At 41.3% G+C, this 23,258-nt stretch overlaps 1 protein-coding gene across 2 annotated transcripts in view; it reads left to right on the forward strand.

The window, feature by feature from the left end:
• The window catches only part of LOC148334833 (nuclear factor of activated T-cells 5-like), a 30,514-nt gene extending 7,601 nt beyond the window's left edge, over positions 1–22,913 (forward strand). The window contains exons 2-12 of one of the 2 annotated variants that reach the window (XM_088298144.1): positions 3,995–4,123; positions 8,420–9,053; positions 10,079–10,262; positions 11,724–11,914; positions 12,004–12,176; positions 12,337–12,471; positions 12,546–12,598; positions 12,683–12,815; positions 13,087–13,247; positions 13,328–15,443; positions 15,873–22,913. In XM_088298144.1, coding sequence (XP_088154270.1) covers positions 3,995–4,123; positions 8,420–9,053; positions 10,079–10,262; positions 11,724–11,914; positions 12,004–12,176; positions 12,337–12,471; positions 12,546–12,598; positions 12,683–12,815; positions 13,087–13,247; positions 13,328–15,443; positions 15,873–16,249 — 4,286 coding nt within the window. In that variant the 3' untranslated portion in view covers positions 16,250–22,913. Of the gene's footprint in view, positions 1–3,994; positions 4,124–7,798; positions 7,865–8,419; positions 9,054–10,078; positions 10,263–11,723; positions 11,915–12,003; positions 12,177–12,336; positions 12,472–12,545; positions 12,599–12,682; positions 12,816–13,086; positions 13,248–13,327; positions 15,444–15,872 lie in introns of those variants that run through there. The other variant, XM_088298145.1, reaches the window with a different exon arrangement.
• Positions 22,914–23,258: the final 345 nt, after the last annotated feature.

Consider the following 23,258-nt stretch of genomic DNA (forward strand, 5'->3'; position numbering starts at 1 on the left):
TTAAATTTGAACACTCACCCCTAATTGCATTGCGCAGCTCACACTTCTATTTTTAGCATCAAATGTGTGCGAAAGACTCACGCAGTAGAGCGCTGTTAATGGGCGGAAAGACCATGGGGGCTTTAACACAACAGAAATAAAACAGCTCTTGGGGTTGAGCCTGATTTTCCATTGTCCACCGTGCGTCCATCAACATGCGCATGCTCATGCACCTGTGGCACTTTTAATAATACTCCACTTCCTCGTTAGGCGTCTTCTCTATAAAAGCTCTTGGATGCGCAGTACATGTATTGCGAAGAATATATAATCATTTATACGCTCATACACTGATAATCAGTCATTTGATGAACTCTCATGACTTCCCCTATTTACTCAAAACATGAATATGAGTCACACACACATTCGGCCATCGTCTTATTACTCACAACCACAAGTCAAAAGGTGCAAGCTCGCACAGTTGTATTCAAAATGAAAAAATGCCAAAGGAAACTTAGTTAACAAGTAACATTCCCGCAAGCATGACTGTGTATAATAATCAGTTTATCCATTATTTTTGTACAAATTAGATTACATTATTCCCTGCCTTTTTGAAGTTCCCTATAAACAAATGCACCTATTTGTTTTCTGTGTCGAGCCGATCCTCAGCTTTTTGCCGAAAAACTCAACTATTTTGTGTATTTTTCTACAACACCCTCACATGTCACTAGATGGCGCCAAACGCATGGATAGTAAGTCGTGTTCGGCATCGTTGATATCTGGACGATTACCGTTTTTTAATTCAGCTATGTTTCCTAATGATTTTCAATTTTGTATTTTTTTTTAAAGGAATGAACTAACCTGAGTTATTTTGGGGGGGATGAAACTGTATGAATTACTCAGATTACTCAAGTAAGGATAAGGACAATCAATAGGATAATCCATTCTAAAAAAGATTAGCTTGCGACAGCCCTATTTCATTTTAAACAACACAGTCATGTTAAAATTCAATATATTACAAGTCGTAAAACTGCTCTTTGGAAATCCAGAAAACAACTTAAGTAGGATCATAAGGGGTTGCGATCTCGCTGATGCCACGCGTCATCCGGTTAAGCTATTACTATATTATTGTAAATGAAAGCGGTAAGTTGTCAAAACCGACGAATCCGTGGCATTTGAGATGGAATGAGTTAGTCTTTGTCTTTTGTTTGTCTCAAGTGGAGCGTTGGAGAGTAGAATTAAAGCTGCAGTGTTTTGGTGCAGGATACATTCTTGCGCGGCATATTTCCTATGCGCACCAAAAACATTGTCCTTGTGAATAGCCTAATTCATCTGGCAACCGCCCCCCCCCCACTCCCTCTTAACCACAAAGCCAGCTGCAAAGAATAAAAATGGACCAGTGACCTTGTTGCTTGACAAAACCTTTTAGGCATGTGCAATATCAGCTGCGCATGCTTCTAACGTGAGATAATTTAATTAGTCTAAAATGCAGTCTAATGTTAGTCCGTCCATCTTGCGTTGGCTTATTCGTACCCACCTTGAACTGAACTTGTACGGATATCTTCTGAGAGCTATGAAAACAAATGCAGAAGCAACACCAAAACATTACCGCAACTTTATCAGCAGATGGGAAATGTAAAATTTAAACAATCCCAAAGTGACTTGGGGGGCTCTGTCTGGCTTTCCAAAGATGTGGTATAGACTTCATACTTTTTCCATTTAAAAAAAAATCAATACATTTCCGCCGACAATAAATGGACCATTTTACATTATTGATTTATTTAAGGCAAAATGCATCCTACATGGACCCAGCAAAGTACACGCATAGATTTCTTCATGAAAGAAGATTATATTTTGAGTTTAGTAAAAATAAGACATTTACAAGCATCTTTTTTACTGACTGAATCGTTTTCAAAAAGGTTTGTGAATAAAGTATCAATCTCTCTCAGATGATAGTGACTTTTTTTTTTTTTTTTTAATCAATCATTTTTATGGCTTGATGACTCACGGCTGTGTCTCAATTTACAAAAGAAAATAGAGATAAAAGGAGATGACTTATTCATGGCAGTGAATTTGGCGATTTATTTTTGAAAGCATTCCCATTTCTTCTCTATTGACAACCCAATTTAGTCGATATTTAAAAGGACCGTAAAGGTGCCGATTTTGTCTCAAGGTGAAGAAATGCTGTCCGCTATCGGACGTTGAGTGACATCCACGTCGACCTCTGCTATGTCAAACTGCTCCGGGCCGCATAAATAAAATGACATTTTTATGTTTCTTGGCTAACGCTCCTGACCATTCTCAAGTGCCGTGCGCTCCAGTCGAACCGGTGCAATGACGTGAATTAATCCAGTGTTGACACATCATATCACATGTCGCCCACGCAGGCTTCCTCACTGGACTCATAATATAGGTCAGATGTAATAGCCCATATTTGGCGTGAGGGGGGAATTCCCGCTGTCTTCATTTATAGAAATAAAGTTGTGTCGTGTTGTGTCATGCAAGCAAATTATAGCATATAGACGGTTTCTCGTTTTATATGATCTTAAGACAGGCGAAGCGTTCGTCTACAGACCCCCAACCATGAACACAAGGACTCTGAAATGAAAGGGGTCATCACAGTTCATTTTGGGTTTAGCCGGACAAGATTTTTGTAATATACAGAACTCTTTGAACAAATGTTTGTTGTTTGGGCCCGTCAGTGTTACTGTGAAAATCAGTTACAGCTCCAACCATAAAGTTGATTTGTTTTGTTTTTACCTCTTGTTGCATTTTTCAATTGTTGGCACTCGAAGCATTATGAATCCAATGCCATTTTGTTGAGTAACTGCAATTTCCTGCCTGTAATAACTTCAATCCCTCTGGACACAAGCTTGCAGTGCTTAGACGACTCTTTTCTTAAAACAGATTAGCTTTAGATAAACAATAGGCAGTCGACGGTGCCTTGTTTTTTTTTGGGGGGGGGGCCTCATATGAGAGGCAGTGACTTTGCTATGTCCGTCTTGTCAATGGTGTTGCTGATGTCACTGCAGATCATGTGTCTTGTCACTTTCAACATTATGCCGGTGCTCAGCGAATGGCAAGTATCAAATGACTACTACATACACCTGGCGCCGCTGATGCACAGCTGAAATAGCCATGCCAGGGTTTTGATGCACCCCATTCTCCTAGCAACCGGACTACCTAATCGCTTATGTAGGCCATTGAGCGGAGTTTATTCGAGTGGCGCCGGTAATGAGTTTCTAGGAATCACGTTGCTATCAAGTATCCAGGAATGTCTCTCTGGGCTTCAGCCCGCTAAACCGCTCCACTGGTGGATAATTGCATTAATCCTGGGATGCCATTTGTTGTTTCAGTTTCGCCGGGAGAATTTGTAGACGTAGGAAGTGCTTTGCTCTTGATGCCCGGGTCTTCTTTCATGCTATTCCAGTACTTCTTTTTGAAAAGGGAACAGGGAAAGTGTAACTTGAGTGAAATACAGTACCATCATATTGTGAGGAGAAACTTTGTGGCTGGTCTGTTGCAAATTACTTTTTTTTTTGGGGTGCTTTTCCAGCACAACTATTAACAAAGCAAGATCTGGGAAAGTGCATATATATTAGTCCACCAGTCAAAGGCTCGTGTGGGCGAATGAGCAAAAATTGAGTCCCTCACATGAGATTTTGAAGGGTTTTTTTTCCACTTGCATAGCACTTCTATACAAGTGCAACTGTAAATTCAGTATCTTGCTCAAGGATAACTTTGGCATGACTGTGCAGGAACTCTTATTAAAACCCACTGCCATTTATAAAAAGGGGACGAACTACATTTTCTCTTCTCAATTTTAATTTCCTTTTGGTTTAATGGCCACATTTCCATATGCTTTTCCCCCCCCTGAGTTTCATTTTTTCATTTAGTGATTATTGCACTGTAACACTCAAGCTCACAGCTCTTCCGATCTCTATTACAGTGAGTGAGTCACTGTCACATATTTTTTCCTTTTTAAAACATGATGGATCCGCCTCATCTTTTATTTCAGAGTCTGTATATGACCTCCTCCCCAAAGAACTCCAGCTCCAGCAGTCATCCACCCAGACCGACCCAACCGCCATGAGCCAGAAGAGCGGGGGAGAGGCTGGGCCTCCTCCGTTGGCAGCCTTGGCTTCAGGTGAGCCACCGAATCGGCCGACGGACGCCATGATCTGGGATCAGGTTCCACTTGCTCAATTATTCTCCAATAAACGTGGGAGAACAGGCGGAAATATGCTCTTCGATGGTGACGAGGAGCAACTTAACCCTTTCACCGATTTTCGAGATGCACCAATCTGTGACCATATGACGCATTTCAAATTCCCCCTCATAGCTGTTCAACTGATTACTGTTCTGATTTCATACTTGTTGTCACAGTCATAGTAGCAGCGGCATGGCTCACTGTTCGTCTTTGTGTTGAGGATGCCATGTTCATCCATATTGCAAAAGCAATGTTTGCATGCTGCTCTCAACTGTCAGACTTTCAAAAAAGGCATTATATTAAGAAACATTAAACCATAAATGTTGTCTTTGCTTAATACTGTGGTAACTTGACTTAAACGTACTCCAACCTGCGAGTTTTTCCAGTTATGAGCGCTGTTGGGTTGATTTTTAATTTTTTTGCTACTGAGACAATTTAAGTTACAAGCGAGTGTCAAATATGATATAGCTCAAGTGACTTGTGGGGAAAAAATAGAAAATTTAAGGGACCCTAATGCCCACACATGTGGTTAAAGAGAGCCAAATCTTTTTATGGAAAAGGACTAATACAAAATTAGAACACTCCCGAGAAGCTGCTGTCAGCCACAATTCACATGAGACAATCACAGACAAAAAAAAAAACTGCCATCTCGACTCAGCTTCTGATGTCACTCACTAAGACGTACCCCTTAGAGACACGCAGCAAACATCACAAATACTACAGTCCATAGTATAATTACTCTTAAATCGATCCATTTTCTGTCCATCTTATTGTCACTACGGTCACAAGTGTGCTGGAACCTTTGCCACCTGAAGTCAAGAGGTGGGGTACACTCTGACCTGGTCTTATGATCCAAATGTTTTGAATATGTTAAATAACTCTGGACCAAGCACATTTTGCTTGAAGCCACACACTTCTCGAGTGAGAAAGTATTGGAACGTGACTGAAGGGTGTTTCTAGTTGCTCAGGTTTTGCCCTTTAGATAGATTGATTGATAGCTTAAGCATGAGTGCTTGTTTTTGGCTTTGGGCTTCATTTGTGAAAACTGCCTTTGCTGTGAAGCAAACATGAAGACCAGAGCCGTCTATGGGAGAAAAGCAAAACATTTTGAAGCTGAGAGGGGGAGAGGGAATCAATCAGTTATTGCATAAACATTTGGCAATGCAACAATTTGGAATGTCCTGAAAAAGAAAGCAACTACTGGTGTACTGAGCAACTGACGTCGAACACGTCAACAGCCGTTAATGACAGTACAACACAAAGACAACAGTCAGTAACATCACCGCCAACTTCCACTTGGCAGGGCTGAAGGTGAATCCACTGCTCGCAGAAGACACAGAGAAGAAGAAATATACAAGCCATACCACAAGATTCCAGACCACTCATCGGCAAAAAAGAATCAGAGGGCCAGATTGGATTTTGCAAATAAGTTTTATGGACTGATGAGACCAAGATTAACCTCCAATAAAGTGACGGACGGGAAGGCTAATGTATGGAGAAAGAAAGAATCTGCTTATGATCCAAAACACAAATATGTCAAGTCACACACACACACTCCCCAGTGACAACTCTTCAAGTTGCCTGAAGTAGCAAAGTCAGCTCCAGGGACACCTCTCAATTATTGAGGGTTGATCCCCTATGAGGATTATAACTGGGTGGTATTGGCTGATAGTCATATTTTAATGTTTCTACTTAATTATGGGGGCCTTTCATAAAAAGGCAATTAGAACAGTTGACCTACTTTCCAGATTTAGGATTGTTCAGAAAATATCCAAAAATAGTACCATACGCAAAGGCTTAGTTCATAGTGGAGGAGTAGGATAAAGGAAGCTTTTATTGGCTCAATATGTTGATGGAAGGCGATAGTTGATGGGGTAAAAAGCTCATTCCCGTCATCATGTGCCCACATGGCCAACTAGTGGTCCAAAATGGTTATTTTTGTCCCGTAGGCATATTTCTCGCCTCCTGTACACCCACCAAAAGTCCGAGCGACTTGAAACTGTCCAAATACATAGTTGAATAGAAACCAGACCAACGCAAATTTTTTTTCAAAATATCCTCACTTGAAAATAGGCTGGGTGGCTTCAAACTAAAGGTGCGCTGTCCTGAGTTATTGAACACATCTTGATGTAAATGCCATGAAATAAAAGCTGCTATTAACCTTTTGATCTGAAACACAAATGTCTTCAGTATACAACAAAAACAAACACATTGACTTTGACCTTCTAATACTTTTTGAGTTAAAAATCAGTTGAGACACGCATCAAATTGTCATTTAGGCGGAGGGTCTGTATTGATGACATTTCAAAATTTCCAACGGGGGAACTGTATTCAGTCTGCAAGTGAATGGAGTTACGAGCTGGGTCAAGGAATAAAGCAAACTTGTAAGTCAAGGTACCACAGTACAATAATACAAATAAAACTTCAATAGTAATAAAGATAGTAAAAGTAGCTGAATTAAATGTGCACATAAAGGGGATCTCGGTCTTGCTTGTGGCTGTTCTGTCTTTGTCCTCCCTGTCCTGCCTTCTCAGCCATGACAATTTTCAGCTAAGAGTCTGTCCTGGTTTTTGGTGAAGCCATTCTTTGTGCAATCCCAAGGTGGGCCTCGGGTCTTTGCCATGTTAAAAGACCCCATAATTACATTTATATTAAGGCATACTTCTGATGCATCATTTCAGCGCTTCTAAAACTCAAGTGGAATGATGTCCATTCACGCTGTTTTGCACTGACAGGATCCCTAACAGACTTTTGTTTGTCATTTCACTCACTTTTTGCTGCACGTCTCCTTCTGATGCTTGCGCTTGATGTTTTTGTCACTTGGCTTTTTTTGGGCATTTGAAAATAAACATTTGGGTCATCCACTCTTACAGTGCAGTGGAACATCAATGCAGCATCATCTGGCGCCGCAGATCAGGACACTGGCCGTTGCCTCAAATAACAAGTTCATTCTGGCGTCGCTCTTATGAGAGGCCGTAATGTGAAAAAATGTAGTTTGTGCCAATGTGCTATTCTTTCAGTTACCAACACACATTTACGCAATTTTCTGAAGGTGTCAGTGTAGTGAGTGGTAGCGTTTCAGTCTTTTAGAATAAAGTAAAGGTGCTTCAGAACAAGAATCAAAAATGTGTGATTCTCAATTATATAGTAATGACTCCAAAAGTTTGAAATTTCAAGTTGTAAATGTTGTGCTTGAGAGAAGTTGCCATTTTTCCACATATAAAGGATCAACGCATCCTAATGAAACAGCAAAGTTGCCTAATCATTGGACTGGACCAAATTCATGTGGTCTGACCTTGAATCGTGGTTCAGGAGAGCCACCATCCGTTTTCAAATGGGAATGATTTTTCATCTTAAGAGCAAACTGGTGAACAGTGTTATTATTGAGACAGCTGCACTGTTAATGAATCTTTTTTCTATCCTGACCCGAAACAGTGCTGATCGGAAGCATGAGATGCTGTAAAGTCCCTCTGAGGATCAGGAACCTAATGAATGCTTCAAAACATCACAAAGCAGTGCTCCCTCCACAATTTGAAGATATCCAATTTACTGATTGACAGAGTCTTGAATGATCAGCTCTCTTGTTGCTCATTGGCTGTCTCGTTTTTATTGCAGGAAGTTCCCTCTGAGGCAGGGAGTGTCTGCATATAAAATGGTCTGCAGTTCACTGCTCCATAGGTCAGAGGCTTGTTTATTCTGTCTCTATGGCTACGCTCAGTCCCAACAAAATCTTCCAATTGGCATGCGCAAAATACTTTTGACTACTGAATGCACATTGCACAAAGTGTAAGATAACCCTGGCAACCCTGGCAAATTTAATTTGACTCCACATTACCAGCTTGCAAATTGGGCTATTGATGAAAGTTTTGTCCAGATTTTGTTAAGTTTCTTTCTGGCAATGTGTATGTACGAATTTGTAGTTTGCTTTTGTTTTTTGTAAACGAAGCATGTCAGTTTTGTCACATTGATTTATGGGAGAAAGGGTTTTGTAGGAATCAAAACATTGTGGGACCTATCGTACCCTTCTCAACTTTAACTTCAGAATTTGTGATCAATGCTTGACAGCTCTCGCATGCACAGTGAGGGCATAGGACCCATAACATTCTAGAAATTACAGTTGGGAAGAGGGGAAAATCAATTCAAACCTTGCACAAATTGAGCTGCTTGAGTGGGACTGCTTGCCTGCTCCGTGCCGATCGTCCTTACTGACTTACTTGTCTCATGCTGCTGCAGATGTCACCTCGTCCACCTCCAACCCCTCTGCCTCCTCCTCCTCCTTGGCCATGGGAGCCCCAAGCTCTGTTGGCACGTCCTCCTCCGACCATCTCAAGGCCCCCCAGCATCTTCACTCGGCAGGAGGGGATGGAAATGTGGCGTCAGAAGTGCAAGTCATGGAGGCAGGAGCTGTGTCTGCTCCCATCAGGAGCAACAGTGGAGCAGGCGCTGCAGCAGGAGATCCTGGGTCAGGGGTCTTGTCAGGCCTCGGAGTTCAGCAGCCTCAAAACACCCCATCAAAGCGGAGACCGGTCTTGAGCATATCCCCGCCACCCGAGGACCTGTTCGATGACAGTCAGATGTCCTGCTTAGAGGAGCCCCCCGTAGCCAGCGCACCGGGTCCAGACTCCGAGCAAAGCAGTAGCATGTGGGCCGATGACTCCGTTTCCAACTTCAGCTTGGTCAGCTCGTTCTCCTACAACGACAACACGGAGGTGCCGCGCAAGTCTAGAAAACGAACCCCTCGCCAGCGGCCAGGCCCCAAGCCTGCGCCCCCAGAGGACAGCATGGATGTGTTTGACGCTGACAGTGCCAAAGCGCCTCACTTTGTCCTGTCCCAGCTCGGCCCGGACAAAACCAGCCCCATGACCAGGTGGGTATCACAGTTCTTCAAGTTTAATACACGAAAGCCACTTCGGATTACAGTGGTACCTTGACTTTTGAGCTCCGTTAGTTCCTTGACCAAGCTCAAACTCAGTTTACTAATGTCAAAATTGAATGTTGCCAATGAAAGAAATTAAAATAACATTAATTCCTTCCAGCCAACCCAAAAAACACAATTTTCTCACGTGTTTTTATTAAGGAGAATAATACCATTTATCTGTTCCAAATATTTGAGGAAATGTGAAATTTGGTTTTTCATCCTCTTCTTAGTTAACATGAAAGTGGACACATATTAATTATAAATATTATAGTATTTGTTTCAGTTCATTGACAGCAAAGTACCTCAAAGTTATTTGAAGTGGTATTCCTATATTTATTGGAGTGTAAAATATTGAGTTATTGATTTGAGTTGAAGTATTTTTTTGGGCCACTAGGTGGCATTTGCGTTTCCTGTTGTTGAACAGTAACAGCACGTTACTTTTCGAATTAAGAGTAAGTCAAATGAACATGAACAACTCCTGCCCAATTTGTTAATGGCAAATTACAACTAGTCCCCATAAGTATATTTCTTGCCAAATTGTGTTATGGTGACTTCTTTGGGATACACTCAACTCTCGGTTTTCAAATAGGTTTGGCCGTGGCAATGCAGATCCATTTGTGAGCTCAAGCAATTTAGCTCATTGCTAACTGTTAACCATCAGCCTCCCAAGAGCGTTCCCCTCTTGAAGCTGGGAAGAGGTGCTGGTGCTTCAAAATCCAAATGGCTCCTCCACTGTAGCTCTTTAAACACTGTATATATATCGGCGGCAGTGGAGTGCATTACAGTACCTATAAGTATGGCTTTTTGATTTATTTTTTTTGCGCCACTCAAGTGGCAGCCTATCTCAAGCTCGCTCGTAACCCAAATTCTATGAAGCAAAAGAAGGACCAAACTTGAAAAAAAATTAGAGCTCTCTTGCAAAACAAGGTATCAGTGTGATTATGACTGATTTGTTTGAAATTGTTTCATTGAAGCTCACTTGAATCAGGAACTGCAGTGAATGGTGGATCGCTATCAACTCAGTTCCCTCAGAGAAGCAATGGGAAGGAGCTAAAGATGTTGGTGCAGCCGGAGACCCAGCACAGAGCTCGATATCTGACCGAGGGCAGCCGAGGTTCTGTCAAAGACCGCACGCAACAGGGATTCCCTACCATCAAGGTTGGACAAAAGAAGCTGCTCGCTGTTTATTGGCGTTGGGATGATACACACGCATTACATATTATACGAAGACAGTCCAACACACGCTTTGTCATGACTATACCCAATTCATAACTGAAGTAATTTGCACCCTAACAGTAATACATTTGACGTGTTTTAGTTTGTGGGGGGCCCCGCCACAAAGCTAGCTTTACTTCACAGTTAACACAGCGAGCAGACCCACGCCTGAAAGATCAAGGTAAAGGTTGTTGTCTCTCATCTTAGAGTTTCAAACCTTGCATCTTGCTATTGTCTTTCCCCGGTTTAGTCTAAAAGAGATATCTTTTGGTGCTGCTTCTGTTGACGGCTGGGGAATACTGGTGGCCGGGGTTGCCAAATTGGTGGCATGCATGGCGCAAAATAACTTCTTTCACAAACAAAAGGCACACTGTAATCCAAAATTGGATCGTAAAATGTCAACAGTGTGATTTGTCAAGTCACGGAGTTCAAGTCAAAGTCAAGTCGTGTTTCTCCATACGTTTTGAACCAAGCAAGTTGGGAGTCATAAAATTAGTGACTTACGTCGACTCGAATCTACCACTTTTGCTTCCAGTTGAAGTTGACTGGAAAACCGGCGCGCAAAACACAAGAGAATTAACGAAACATATCGCTGGTATCGGGCAGAATTCTTGTACCTCCAAAATCATCCCTGTTCAGGAGACCAGAAAAAACATTTGTTCAATCATTAACATTGCATCACCAAAGAGAGTCAACCATTTACAACAATTAAAAATGGTAAATGATTTGTAAAAAATTACAAAAATGAAAAACCGTGCCGGTGTCTTCTTACTGTTATCATGGCAATTGTAATCCATTGAAATAGTCCCATTATAAATAAATAAATAAATAACTGTACTAGGTAGTAAGGTATTTTTTTTTTCTTTTTCCTGTAACATACATTATACCTGTATTTAAAAAAAAAAAACATCATAATGAATACATAATGCCAGTACATGTATTCAGTTATTCCCTAAGGCTGAACAAACTATATCACGTCTCATGAAAATGCTCACATATAATGTAAAACACTGTAGAGGAGCAAACAGAAATTGAAAAAACAAAAAAACGCTAGTTAATACACAGCAGCAACACATGGAAACAAAGCATACAAAAAAATCGTATTATCCCACTTCTGTGGGAACAACAAATATTAAGAAAAGCAAAACAAGATACTATATTGCACTGATGCCGTATTCTCTTTTTGCTGTTAAATTTGTTGGTTTGTCTGTATACATACTGGAAGTACCCAGGAAAAAACATTGCTTCAAAATCTGCGCTATAACGGGCGTTCACTGCACCTGAAAGTACATATATCAAATTGTCATCGTGATCTTTGATGCTCTGCCAAGGCTCCCCCTAAATATTTATCAACCCAGGTGATCTGATATGATTTTTAATCATGTTATTGCTTTTTCTTCCCAGTTGGACGGTGTCAGTGAGGCAGTAGTGCTGCAGGTGTTTGTAGCGAATGACGCAGGCAGAGTGAAGCCTCATGGTTTCTACCAGGCATGCAGAGTGACCGGCCGCAACACCACTGCATGTACAGAAGTGGACATTGAGGGCACCACTGTTATCGAGATCCAACTGGAGCCCAGCAATGAGATGACACTTGCGTAGGAATCTATTTTATTTTTCAACGATTTTGAAGGATTTCTAATAATACTGCAAAAAGTAATGATTCCACCGTTTTGTTTTTGTACAGGGTGGACTGCGTGGGAATTTTGAAGCTTCGTAATGCCGATGTGCAGGCACGCATTGGTGTGGCGGGATCCAAAAAGAAGAGCACCCGAGCTCGACTGGCCTTTCGAGTCAACATCCCCCAGGCAGACGGATCCGTCCTCACCCTCCAAGTCACCTCATCGCCCATTCTCTGCAGTGAGTAGGAGAGCAAGTTGAACCAAAACGATTTGTGTTCCTGAACCTGAACACAATTGGTCGTTGTTTTGCAACACCACTAAACGCTTTCAGTTGTTCTCCGTGGTATATACAGTGGAAGGCCAGAAGAGAATTTTAACCTTCTTCTACCGTTTTCCAGCCCAGCCAGCGGGAGTACCAGAGATCCTGAAGAAGAGTCTCCACGGCTGCTCAGTAAGGGGAGGAGATGAAGTTTTCCTAATCGGAAAGAACTTCCTCAAAGGAACCAAAGTCATTTTTCAGGAGAATATTGCGGGTATCTACGGTCACTACTCATAATTTCCTATGTGAACCTCAGAATGGGGACAATAATATTTTTCATGTTTGTAGATGATAATTCCTGGCAAGCGGAGGCTAATATTGACATGGACCTTTTTCATCAGGTAAATGAATGGCTTGCAGCATGGATCATATGATATCAATTTGAATACAACTACAACTGCTTTTTCTGTCTCCATTTTCTGCAGAACCATTTGATTGTGACAGTTCCTCCCTTCCACAACCAATCAATAACTTCCCCAGTTTCCGTGGGGATTTTTGTGATGACCAATGCTGGGAAATCACATGAACCCCAAGCTTTCACCTATTCTCCAGACTCGGGTAATTTGGAATCAAGTTCTTCGTTTTTGTCATTCTCACTGAGCTGCCAACCACTGAAGATAATTAATTAAGTAAATATAACAGTTGAATTTTACAGACTTATGCATATTGCTGGCATCAGGCCAAAACCTTGTACCTCCAAAATAGTCCCTTTTCTAGCAGACCCCAAACATTGCAAGTTTGCTTCGTGAAGGACAGCTAGCCATTTTCATTAAGATTTTTTAAAACCCAAAATCATAATGCTATCTTTCTCTCCCACACTTACCCTCAGCTGATCATACAGATGTTCAAGCAGTAAAAACGGAGGAACCTTCCTTCAAGGCATGTATATTTGACAGTCAGATTCAATCTGTGTCTTCTGACCAAACTGACTGCTCTGGTCAGCCCGTGAAAAGGCAAGAGGACACACCAATGGAAGTGTATGTGTTCAAGGTGAGATTTTATACTCGGTTTGAGGCAAAATCAATCATTCACACTTTTTGCTGATAAATGTTTTTCCACTCATACCATAGCAATCGCCCGGCCCAATTGTTTCAGTGCAGCAGACACTTGAGCTCAGTTCGAGCCCTCACTCAGGAGGGGAGTCCTTTCAGAGCTCAATGCCCCTACAACCTGAGGATGTGGAGCTTCCCCAGGCACCTTCTGTCTTTCCTAGCCTAGAGTCTCTCAACTCAATACAAAAGCAAGACATTGCCCCGACAGCGTCCTTTCCGATGTCAGGAGATCCAACAATCCCCCCGGTGACACCAGAAGTCCCCCAGCAGTTCCTTAGAGAGCCCCAGGAAAGCCTACCCGCTGAAAGTTCGAACAGTGGTGCGGTCGTAGTTGTAGCCATGTCCCAAATTGCAGCACCCTCGCCGCCCCAGCCACAGCAGTCCCAGGTTCCCTTATTTTCACAGGAAGGCGTAGTGCTGGAAAGGGCAGTAAGGGAGCTCCAGGCTGGAGTTAACACCACATTCCAGCAAGTTTTAGAGGCAGCGGTAGCCCAGCAGCAGCAGCAGCAGCAGCTGAATTCTGTGCTTTACAGCCCTACTTCTGCAGACTCTCTGCAACAGCATGTCCAGGAAAACATGAACAGCCTTAGGTTGGGAGCTACAGATAATTCACTGTCTCCACAGCTGCAGATACAGCAACAGCAGCAAATGCAGCAACAGCAGCAAATGCAACAACAACAGCAGCAGCAACAACAGCAGCAGCAAATACAACAGTTTCAACAACAGCAAATACTTGGTAACCTTCAACAGCAACAGCATCATCTCCAGCAGCAACAACAGCAAGTCCTTGGAAACATGCAGATTCAACAACAACTTCTACTACAGCCACAAGACCAACAGCAACTGCAGCAGCAACATATTCTGGAGAACATTCAACAACAGCAGTTGCAACAGAATCAGCAACAGGTCATAAACAACATTCAGCTTCAGGATCAACAACAAAATCAAATTCTAAGCAATTTACAACAGCATCAGCTGCAACAGCAACAAAGCCAAGCATTGAGCAACCTGCAGCAACAACAGTTGCAGGAACAGCAAGTTTTAGAGAACCTGCAGCAGCAACTTCAGGCCGAGATGCTCCAGCCTCAGATCCATTCCAGTCCCCAAGTACAACAGCCCGTCTCCCTCCTTCAGCAACCTGGTGAGATGCTTACCATCCAAACCAGCTTCCCAACACAGCCCCCATCCCATACGTCACCCCCGCAGCAGCTCTTCCAGTCCCCCAGGCCTATTGCAGAGACCCAGGGTACCCAACAGCAGGTTCAAGCCGCCCTGCTCCAGAATACCCTGACAGTCTTGACAAGCGGCGGCCTCAACACAGAGCAACAGTCCAGCGGGTCAGCCCTGTATCTATCACCAAACGCTCAGTCGCAACAACAGCAGCAGTTGGCGTTCATCTCCACCATGGAGACGTCCACCAGCCAGCCCCAGGCGGTCTCCATGTTTCATAACCAGTCTCAAGCTCAGCTTTCGCAAATGCAGCAGCAGAGCACTCCCATGGAACAGCAGCAATCACCGCAGCAAACTCAACAACAGTCACCCCAACTTTCCATTGGCCAACAAGGCTCCTTGTTCCAAAGCATACCAAACCATTCACAAGCTAACCCTCTCCCCCAGAATCAGCTCTCCCGGCCACAGCAGACAGGTCTGCTCCTCTGCGCCTCAGATCTTAATCCCCAAACAATCCTTTTCAGCACCCAGACCCAAGGATCATCCCCAATGGGCAGCATCCCGGTTGGGCTTTCCCCACCAGAAACAGCCGAACCAATGTCCTTCCAGGATCAAAGCTCCTTGGGGAACAGCTCGACATCCACTCGGAACCAACAGCGCAGTATTTTCCAGGAACAGCAGCCCATGCAAGTGGGCACAAGCTCTTCTAGTGTCCCTAACAGTCAATCTGTGGAGCTGTTCCTACCCCAGGCGTCCCTGTCCAGCCTACAGGGTACTCTGAGTTCGCAGGAGTTAAACAACCAGACTGCACCCCCTGGCACAACCATCTTTGTGGTCCAGGCCACCGTCGGCGTGGTCGACAGCCCGGGCCAGCAGCCCCCAGAACAGCTTTTCCAGACGAATGTGGGTGAAAATGTGGCCCAACGAGGACCAGCCAACTTGTTTGTGTTTGGCATCCAAAATGGTAAGTTTATTTCAGTAGTCGAGACAACTATTTTATACATGCCTTAATCCTGTAGGAGGGGCTAGAACATGTCCCAGTTGACTGACAACAACCTGAACTCTGGGAATTATGAATGGGGACATTATGAACATGTTCTGAATTGGCAACGGTACTCTACCTTGACTTGGCGTGGCCATAATGGTCATTACCAGGAGGCATTTTTAAACGCCTTACTTTGAGGTTGTGGATGATATATATTATATATGAAGTTTGTAGTGCTGGTCAGTATCAAAGAACTTTCGGTGACCTGACACTTTCTCGTGGCCACTGTTAATGTCAAACCATGGCCTGTCTTTATTATTTCAAGGGTTGATAAATGAGCTTTGTCACGGAACAAATTAACTCAAAGGTCAAGGTATTACTACATTTACTTTTTGTCCTCCTCTCAAGACACTCCCCAGCTGCTCAACTCCTCCGGCGCAACCCTTCCAGTTCAGAACCAGGCCCAGAACACGGGCCACATGCAGCCACTCATGGAGCAGCCGATGGCCCAGGGCGCGTCCACCATGCACGGCAGCCTACAGGCACAGATGCAGTCCAGCTTGGAGAGCGCCATGCAGACCAGCCTGCAGATCGCCATGCAGACCAACTCACAGGTGACCCTGCAACCTGTTTTACAGGCCAGCATAGACACAAGCCTGCCAACTCCCATGCAGACCAATCTCCAGATACAGAGCAGCTTACAGAATACACTGCAGGGCTCCATATCGGCAGCGTCCGACATGGGCAAAATTGAGGACCTACTGGAAAGTCTACAAAAGCAGTGACGTGTGTGTGTATGTATGTGCGGACCACGTGGAGAGAAGGTAGCCATGTACTCCTAAAGTCAAAGAGACTTGCCGGCGCATGGTGTTTTGTGCCAATGCCACAAAACTTAAAAATAAGTATATTTAAGAAATAAATTCCCCCCCTTTTCACCTTAAAAAAAACAATTACGAGCTTATGTAACTCACTTTTATTAACTATTTATCATAAATTATAGCCTTTGTATATCCATTGTCCTTGAATTGATGATCTGCCTTTTGTTATTACCCCTCTTGCAGGATCAGAGAGGCCTGTAATAACTGCTTTAGTCGTAAAGAATGCAGTGTTATGTTTTCAAGAGTGTTTTAATATTGTGGGCCTAGAGAAGGGGGGGGGGGCCAGCCTGGTTTTGGGATGGAAAAACTGGAAGGAAGAAGTGGGGAACTTCATGAATAGTGAGCAGGCAAAAGTTGCTTTAACAGTTAGACACGGATTAAAACATCTGATTGTAGACGTTGGGCTGAATCACATTTTTTGGGAGTGTGGAACCTCTGAAAATATGAATTTTGGTTGGAAAGGTGCGTGCAAAGCATCTGGTTTGCTTTATTTTTTTTTTTAATTACTCAAATTTGCTCTGACGGAAAATGCTCTTATGTACATTTTTGAAGGGAAGGCACTTTGAAAATATAATACCCACAAACTACTACAGTGAACCACCAATTATTGCAAGGGTTATGTTCACCATGAAAATTACAAATCTTCAAACACCATATGCTGTGGAACCTTGATTTGCTGGACCTGGAACCAAATGGTCTTTTTAGTTAACGGACAACATTTGCAGCTGTAACGGAAAACGTGCACCCATAGTAAGCGAAGTCATTTTGTTCTGAAATAGCTGCTGTTGTTTGAAGACGCACGTTCTCTAGTTCTGCTGCCGGGTGCACTGCGACCGACTCCGGGTCGGTTCTGGATGACAGTGGCCGTTGTTTACTTCAGCTTGATCTTGTACACACATCTCTCGGACATCCTTTACTGATTTTGGCACAGTTATTTCTCAAGCATCCAAATGAAAAGGAAGAGCGCTAACCACAGTATTGGTGACAAATTGAGATTTAAGTCAGTGGTTTCCTTGGCTACTGTGAAGCCTCCCGATACAATCTAGGCACTTTCACGGCAGTAGTAGAACATCAAAGCAATGTTTAAAGATAAAGTAAAAACAGAGCAAACATTTTCACTTCCATATATTCTTACACACACACTTTTTCTAGTAATTGTTAGCACCAGTTCCCTTAGCCACTTGCTAACAATGCGAAATGCTTAAGATTGCTGAAGGAAATAAGCGAGGATGCTACACAAGCGCTACTTTAAAGCGCATACAAGTCAAACATTGTATATTTAAAAAGCAAAATGTTCAACAAAACCGCATTGTTTTCTCTGACAAATGGCAGCTTAATGGTAGCTTAATGCTAGCATACAATACGAAACATATTTAACAGACTGAAGGACATATGTGTTAATGTTATGGTAATGATACACTTTCAGACAGCATAATACTGTAAAAACCATTTAAAAAAAAAAAAAAAAAAAAGATTGTTTCAAGTCTGCAATATAGCGGGCGGCTCAAACGAATCACAAGATCGTGGGGGTTCACTGTAATAGTCAAAAGTGTTATGAAGCACATTCGTGTTCGTTAACTCTCGTTTAACACTCCCAAATGAGATTGAACCCGGTTGAATACTGTGACTTCTCTCGGTGTTTCCAAACAACTATGAAGTGTGTCGTATCTTTATTTTTTTTTTCCCAACTCGATGTGGATAGAAACTTTACACTTAGTGTGTTGTGTGGTTTTATAGACATTTTATCTCGAGCACTTTATAACCTCCTCTGTGTAACCAGCTAATCCTTCCATCCATCCATGCATCCATCCACACGCGCTAACAAAAACAGGCATCAAAACGGTGGTGGGGGGGAGCAGACTTTGTGGGATGAAAACATAGCAGAGCAGCTTCTCAATAGTTTGTACATCCAGGCCAACTTAGTATTGAAAGATAAAAACTGAATCACAAGTTTTATTGTATGGAGGAGTATGGAGCCACACTGTAATTTTTTTTTTTTTTAATTCCGCAAATTGCTATACAAGAATAAAATGTTAATTTTACGACAAAAAGTCTGATTGTTTGAAAAGTCCTGATATTACAAGAATGAAGTCATAAAGTTGCAATACAATACAATTTTATTTCTATAGCGCATTTCACAACAGCTGGACTTCACTTCTTTACTCTCGTGGGAATCCAGCAATTTTGGAAACTAATTGGATTTTTGTTTTCCCCTATGAATTTTTTTCCCAGGGTCCTTTTGTATTTTTTTTTTTTTTTTACAAACAAGCTATTAATTTATCTTCATTACAATAAACAATATCCGATATATTATACATTATAGGATATTAACATAAAGGCAAATTAAGCATTAATTAATATGGAAGACAGTTTATCTACAACATTCTCAAGTTTAAATGGCCTAAATACTTAACACAAACTTAATTCTGTCACAAAAGTGTGTGGTAAACAGACCTGCTTGTTTGACATTCTATGATTTAAAAAAAAAAAAAATGACTGGAGAATTAGCAGGCATTGCACGCGGTGGTGGCTGCTTCAAAGGCAACGCCGCATCAACTACATGAGTGACATCTTTTCATGTTGCCACTCGCGCATAACTTGAATATGTTGATTCCTCTGCAGCAGTTTCATGTTATTTTCTGTCACCGCGCTAAAAATGCCACCGCGTGTGGCGTACCGTTGTAACAACAGGTCTGGAAGAAGCGATATTTGCATATTTCATCCATAAAAATGTGATTATAAATGTTTTCTTGTAAGATGCGTATATCTGCGAGCAATGAAATGAAAGCCAAGTCCATCAGGACAATAATTTTCTGCGAAATGTAAAGACTTTATTCTCACAAACTGAAATAAAAATATGTAATGTGAAATATTAGTCTTAAAAATCTAAACTTTCCGAAAATAATCGAACTTGATTCGTGTAGCTTGAAAAGAAAGTATTCTTGTAAAACTACTACTTTCTTGCAAGTTTACACCTTTATTATTTTCCCTCAAGATATTCCCTAAAAAAATTCTCCGTAAACGATCCAATTTGTTATTGACAACACAACGTGATTAATTAAATTACAGCTTTATTCTCAGAATATTAATTGAAGAAAATCCAACTGTATTCTGGTTTCATGACTTCATTCTTGTAAAATCATGACTTCTTTCTCTTTATTCTCATTTTCTCAAATATTTCTCTGCTATATTTGTTTTCATTTTTGTCACAAAATTAGTTTATCCATCCAGCCATTTTCATCAAAACACTTTTTTTTAATTAGAATTTCTAACTTCATTGTCCTTGTTTTCGACCCCAATATTTCCATGTGGCCTGAATACTGCTCAGCGGTCCAGTCCGGCGTGTACATAAGTATTGGCCATTCCCTGGTTGTTAGTTCCATCCGTATTTTCCAGTCCTGTGTTGGCTGCTACTATTTTCTTCCTTTCTCACATTTTATTGAAATGAAGATTTATCATATTGCTCTTTCTGTTCATACAGTTTGACCATGTGTTTCTGGAAGTTTCAAAGAGTGGGCAGGCGGCGTTACTTTGGCACCTTCCCGACTTTTGTGAACGGTAACTACGATGATGGAGGCGTCCGTTTTGGTTCTGCGGTGCCATGTTCGGGCATTGTAAAAATCAGTATAATAACATTAATTGTCATCTGGTTGTTGCTTTGAAACCGAACCAAAGCTCCTGACGTCAGAATCTTTTTTTTTTTTTTTTTTTTTTTTTTTTAATGCCCTCGTCGCTTTTACTCATTTCTACTTGCAGCTCTTGTGTGTACAGTCCAGATAAAGATGCATAAAAGGTACTTAAAAGAACACTTCCGCCAATTTCATCGCTCAAAAAGCGTTGCAACATCACACTGCTGTACATACTTAAGCATATCTCCCACAACAACAAAAAAATGGTGACTCACATATTTGTTTACATTTTTCATCTTTACTCTAGTCCCTTCGCTGTTCCTGATCCATTTTCAAGTAAAATATCTTTTTTAGACTTTTGTATCCATGTGTAGAGTATTTTTGTAACTTAAAACAAACAAAAGGTGGTGTTTGATTCTCATAGTGCAGAATAGCATCAGTGCTGGTATGTTGGCCGAAAGCTAGCGCAGGTGTGTTGTGCTCAAAGCAAGCCCAGATTGACTTGACTTTTTTCCCGTCTTTTATTATTGTTATTTTTTTTATTTCGTATACAGGGGATCCTCGGTTTACGCCTTTGTGTTCACGCGGCGGCGACGTTATCTGAATTTGTACGTAATATGTAGTCTATCACAAGCCTTCTGTTATAAAGTCGTTATTACAGTTAATATTAATATAAAACTACTAAAAAACTCTTTAATTCCATCGACTGTATGATTGTCAGACTTTGACAACGACCTCATAAGAGTGACTTTTTACTTCCAAAAAATGACGCAAAAAAATCTTCAAAATACTGTTTTTGATTGTTACTGTATTTTTCCGACTACAAGTCTATACGTCGAGTTTAGCTGCTCCTCAAACTGAAAATCACTATTAGAATATAATGAAATATTTTCCAAATATTTTGCTCCTTACTTAATGCCTACAGGGTATCTTAGGTTTAAAATGGATTTCCGTTCCTATTGTGGCAACGTAACGGATGAATTTGTACGAAGGTCAGATCGCTAACGCAGTAGTAAAGTCAGAATTACAGGAAATATTTTTGTAAGAAACACTTGACGGCGATAAATGTAAATCAACTAACCTTGAGACATTAACAGAGGATTCGCCATATTTTTGAGAGAAAGTCAAGAAATTACTTATTCCTAGTTTACACCATTAAGTTGTATTTTTCAAGGTAAAAGGTATGTTTTAAGTACAATAAATGGACCCTCGCCATTTGCGGCAACAGGGACCACAAATGGTAAGAATGTGTAAATAATCATTTCCAAGAAGAATAGAAATTCTGAAATAATCAAGCGGGGATCAGGTAGAAAAAAATGCATGTGGAGATGGAGTGAAAAAGTGAATAAACAGTGCAAATAACAAATAATGGGAATAGCCCCCCCCCCCCCAAAAAAAAAAAAAAAAACTAAAATGGAAATGGGTCAAATTAATATTATGGGCAAACCACAACTATTTGGGGAGCCACTTTATACCGAGTATGACTTTTGACTTTTTCCTGTAAAAATGTTCTATACCCACCCCCCAATAGTGGATTTTGTACTCAATTATATTATCCTGTAGATGTAACCCCGTAATTTGTCACAGCTCACAAAAGTCAAGATTACAGTGAATAAATATGACGAACACTTAATGGCCAATAATATAGAACGAATGAAAAACAGAACGAGTACGGTGGCAACTCAACGTTTAAATCGTGCGTCGCATGATGGCATCTTCTTGCGTTCCCTTCCAAACCTGGATATGTGGTACGCCGTAAACCTCGGATCCCGTCTGACATGGTCTGCTCACATTTTCTTTTTCACCCACCCATTCTTGGTCAAGCATCTCAAAAGTGGCATTTATTATTATTATTATTTTCTTTTTTTTTACTCGTACAGTAAACTGTAGGCCAGGTTAGCGCACACTCGTCGGTTTTCAAGCATTCCAATTCCTCTTGATTATAGGGGGAACTAAAGAGCACATTTGAGAATAGTATGCTTCTTAAAGCAATACTAGAAGAAGAGAAGAGTGGCTGTGGGCTTCAGTTTCATGAATGTAATTGTTTTACCTCATGCTGTGTGCACATCAGACCAATTTGTAGAGAACATTTTGCGGCTAACGTGTACATTTTTGTTTTTTTGGGGGTGCATCATTGTCGGTCCTGAAGAAGAAAACACTTGACTGAAGCGGGGGGAAATGAAAGCACACAAATCTTGTACCTTTTAAACACACTTTTGTCCTTCACTGGTGTGTGAATGAATATCCGTGTATATTTAAACGTGAAATACACTGCAGGGGTATGTTGAATTTTAATGGTGGCGCTTTCAACAGAACTTTGTGTGCCTTGATTTAAAAAAAAAAAAAAATTTAAAAAAGTTTCCTCTGCTGTTTACTCTCTTAACTGTCCTTTCCCCCTTATCTCCTGTATTTTTAAAAACTGCAGCCCACACTGGTTGTTTTAGTGCTAATAAGCTTTTGTTTTGTTTTTACAACCATTGCATGATATCATTCTTCCTGTTTTGGGTGCCTCATGAGATTGAATTGAGGTTTTAAATAAAAGGGACGAAAAAAATGGCAATTGTTTCCTTGCAAGGGTGTTTTTGTGCTGCCGTGCTTCTCTGCATTTACTCTACTGTTGCTGTGAAACGCAAAAAAAAAAAAGTTACTGTTCATTGCCAATAGCGTGAGCCGTATGTCGTCCTGTCGTAGTCAAAAGGAGCTTACCTTCAGTTTGCTTTCTCACACTCTCTCAGTTGTGTGCGTGTGTGTGCGTGTAGTATATATTGAGCCTTACATCCCTGCGTTTAGGGATAATGGTCAAGCCCCACCCCCCAAGTGTGTTATCATTCATCTGAATTATGTACTTTGCCTTGGTCTGGACGTTTGTATACTCTCTTCAGTTTGTATCTGTAATCCTGCTGCTACATTAAATTAATTAATAAAAATGAATAAATAACAAATCCAGGGTCTTTTTTTTTGTCCAGCCTTCATTTTTTGTAAGATGTGATATTAAAAACAACTCCTAAATTAAAAATTGCTAACCCAATAGCATAATGTCAAAGTCTTTGTTAACTGGAGCTTAACTGCCGCAGTCGCAATAAAAATGTGTAAGGAAAAAATAAAAAAATCCAAATGTTGAAGAATTTCTATTCTTCTTGGAAATTATTATTTACACATTCTTACCATTTGTGGTCCCTGTTGCCGCAAATGGCGAGGGTCCATCCACAAACATACTTACCCCCCCCCATGTTTTCCAACAGCATTCAAAAAATGTCAAGCAATTATGCCATTAGAATAAAATACAA

The sequence above is a fragment of the Idiotropiscis lumnitzeri genome, chromosome 6, assembly GCF_059441095.1.
Source record: "Idiotropiscis lumnitzeri isolate Australia: NSW breed Sydney's pygmy pipehorse chromosome 6, RoL_Ilum_1.0, whole genome shotgun sequence".
Taxonomy (NCBI): Eukaryota; Metazoa; Chordata; class Actinopteri; order Syngnathiformes; family Syngnathidae; genus Idiotropiscis; species Idiotropiscis lumnitzeri.